General features: G+C 55.9%; 1 protein-coding gene across 1 annotated transcript in view; it reads right to left on the bottom strand.

Annotated features, from left to right (window-relative positions):
* The window catches only part of SH3BP4 (SH3-domain binding protein 4), a 4,927-nt gene extending 3,990 nt beyond the window's left edge, over positions 1 to 937 (bottom strand). Inside the window, exon 1 of the mRNA XM_009575185.1 lies at positions 820 to 937. Within this exon, the coding sequence (XP_009573480.1) occupies positions 820 to 937 (118 nt within the window). The remainder of the gene's footprint in view (positions 1 to 819) is intronic.
* Positions 938 to 1,185: the final 248 nt, after the last annotated feature.

The following is a 1,185-nucleotide window of genomic DNA, read 5'->3' as shown; positions in this document are numbered from 1 at the left end:
AGGGAAAGTCGTGAGGACATTTATTCAGCGTAAAACTATATATAAACTCCATATTGAAGCTATTTTACCACCCTGGTAGGAAGCCGCTGTTAACGCAGCACTGCAGCCCGAGCCGTCTGCAGGACGGGGCATTTTCGGTCTCTCCATCCCTTCGGATCAGACGGGCGAGCGGCCGTCCCTGTGTCCCCCCCAGCTGTGCATGCAGCCGGCACGGCGGTAGGGTTAACACAGATGTGCTGAAACCAGCAGTCCCCTTGGAGAACATGAGTAATTCCTATTTTTTGCATTTAAAACAATCTAATTTGCAGCGAGAACGTTTGATGTTCGGGTCTCTTCTTGCTACGCCTGCAAAAGCGTAGCATGTTTATTTTTAAAGGCCCTCAGCGCATGCTAACTTCCACCTGGAGTTATTCCTTGGGATCTATTTCTGCTGTGGGAACAGTAATTTCCCTCTCACCTGAATGCAGCTTTTATGCTGGGTAAGGTAAATACAGCTGAAGAAAAAGCGATAAAAGGAAGAAAAAGGATTATTCAAGCAACACGCAAGCTCGCAGCTCCAGGGAAGAGGAGAACAAACCCTCGCAACTACCTTGTTGCTGTCACCTCTCCTGGCTGCTGGATCTCTTGGTGTCAGGTCCATGCCTGTCCTTGCACCGTGGATGCACTCATCAGCGCTTGCTGCTCTTCCCCATCAGCTGCTGCCTGCTAATTATTAACCAAACCCCCTCCCAGACCCCAGGGGTGAGAGGATGCACACGAACTGAGGAGGGGGCATCATTCCCACGCGTCCCATGGGTGTCCCCACCCGTCCCTCCGCACCTTTGACGTCGCAGAGGCTGGTTTCGGCGAAGCCCTCGCCGAGGTCGATGAGCGTCCCCTCCGACTTGCACCGCGGCAGGCCGCCCGAGTTGGCCGCCCGGATCCTCTGCGCCGCCATCTCCGGCCTGCCGACCCCACCGGTCCCGGGGGGCACTAGGAGGCCATGGCTTCTCCAGGAGTGCAGGCAGCTATGGGGACCCTGGTGTCACCTTGGGCAACCAGCCTGGCAGAGAGAAACGAACCCCAGCACGTTAGCAAAGGCTCCAGGTCCCACCATGCCACCCACTCGCCGACAACGCTCTCCCTAGGCGCACGCCAGCCCTGTGGTGCCGATACAGAAGAACATCCTCATGTTCTCCGTAAAGC

The sequence above is a fragment of the Fulmarus glacialis genome, unplaced genomic scaffold (assembly GCF_000690835.1).
Source record: "Fulmarus glacialis isolate BGI_N327 unplaced genomic scaffold, ASM69083v1 scaffold12623, whole genome shotgun sequence".
Classification (NCBI taxonomy): Eukaryota; Metazoa; Chordata; class Aves; order Procellariiformes; family Procellariidae; genus Fulmarus; species Fulmarus glacialis.
This window is presented reverse-complemented; position numbering and strand designations above follow the sequence as displayed.